This window comes from Aplysia californica, unplaced genomic scaffold (assembly GCF_000002075.1).
Source record: "Aplysia californica isolate F4 #8 unplaced genomic scaffold, AplCal3.0 scaffold00246, whole genome shotgun sequence".
Lineage (NCBI taxonomy): Eukaryota > Metazoa > Mollusca > Gastropoda > Aplysiida > Aplysiidae > Aplysia > Aplysia californica.
The window spans coordinates 898,187-899,286 of NW_004797516.1; the positions used below are offsets into that span (position 1 = coordinate 898,187).

The 1,100-nt window shown below is 43.2% G+C and overlaps 1 protein-coding gene across 1 annotated transcript in view; it reads right to left on the minus strand.

The window, feature by feature from the left end:
• Positions 1-1,100, minus strand: part of LOC101862953 (beta-D-xylosidase 1) — a gene marked incomplete in the record, with an annotated part of 15,630 nt that overhangs the window by 6,123 nt on the left and 8,407 nt on the right. The window contains 1 exon segment of the mRNA XM_013083633.1: positions 159-406. Within this exon segment, the coding sequence (XP_012939087.1) occupies positions 159-406 (248 nt within the window).

Genomic DNA, 1,100 nt, shown 5'->3' on the forward strand with positions numbered 1-1,100 from the left:
CCCCTCCCCGTCTAATCTATTATCATACGCCTGATCGGTCTCCCTATTTACATTAAGTTTTTTTTACAGAGAGAAAAAGGTGGTGGCCTTTACAGTGCAAAGTCTTTATAATTCAAGTCTACGGTATGAACTCAACGAGATGCGCTGGCTACACAAACCTGTGCCCAGAGCAACAAAGACGAGCTCTTTGTCGCTGACAATACCAGGCACGGCGCCCTTGTTGTACTCTGTGCACGGTGTGCCGTCGTTGCACACTTCTCCGTATTTGATGTCAGGATACAGAGACCTCAGGCCGTCCAGGGGCGTTTGGGTGAAAGATGGATCCTGGTTTGGGGCGTAGTCTCCGAACAATTGTGTGGCGTTGTCAGCCATTGGCCCTATGATCTGATATGAAGATACAATCATGCTTAGACAATAATATGTGAGGCATGCTGACAAAATGAGTTACTTCTTTAGGATTTTAGCCGTATGGAAATTGATACATTAACTTTATGGGTGGAGTTTGTACAATGTGTGGGTATGGTGTAATAAAACATCCGGCAGACTTGAAGAAAATGGCGTCCACTGAAAATCTATAAGTCTGACCCCAGTGTTGATTTTCGGCCGATATCTCCATTCTTGGATCGCGAGAAGTAACTCATTTTGTCAGCACGCCTCACATATTATAAACTTTATTGATTAGCAAGGGAGGTAAGCAATGTGATATGAGGGATTTTGCCCTAGTCGGCCAGACACTAATATTGTATAACATAGATAATTTCATGGCCCGATGCAGTCAACATAATATTATGTTGTAGTTCCTGTTGCACGAGTAGAAGAATTGGGAGGATATGGATCCGTGTCAGTGTATATGTGAGTATTAAATTCTGTCTGTGTCTTTGCAGTGTGTCGAAACAAACATGAGATTTATAGTCCTAAAACCATGGGTCTCCTTACGTTCTGTCATCATTTCCTAATGCTGCACGATGGCGATGATAAATCTTGTTATAATGTAATAGAGCTTAATTAAAGTCATGGATCAGAGAAAGTGGAGTTGCATGATGAAGTAGATGTACGCTTCCAACTGCCACACCAAGTTTCTCCCTCGTGCTCCCCCCCCC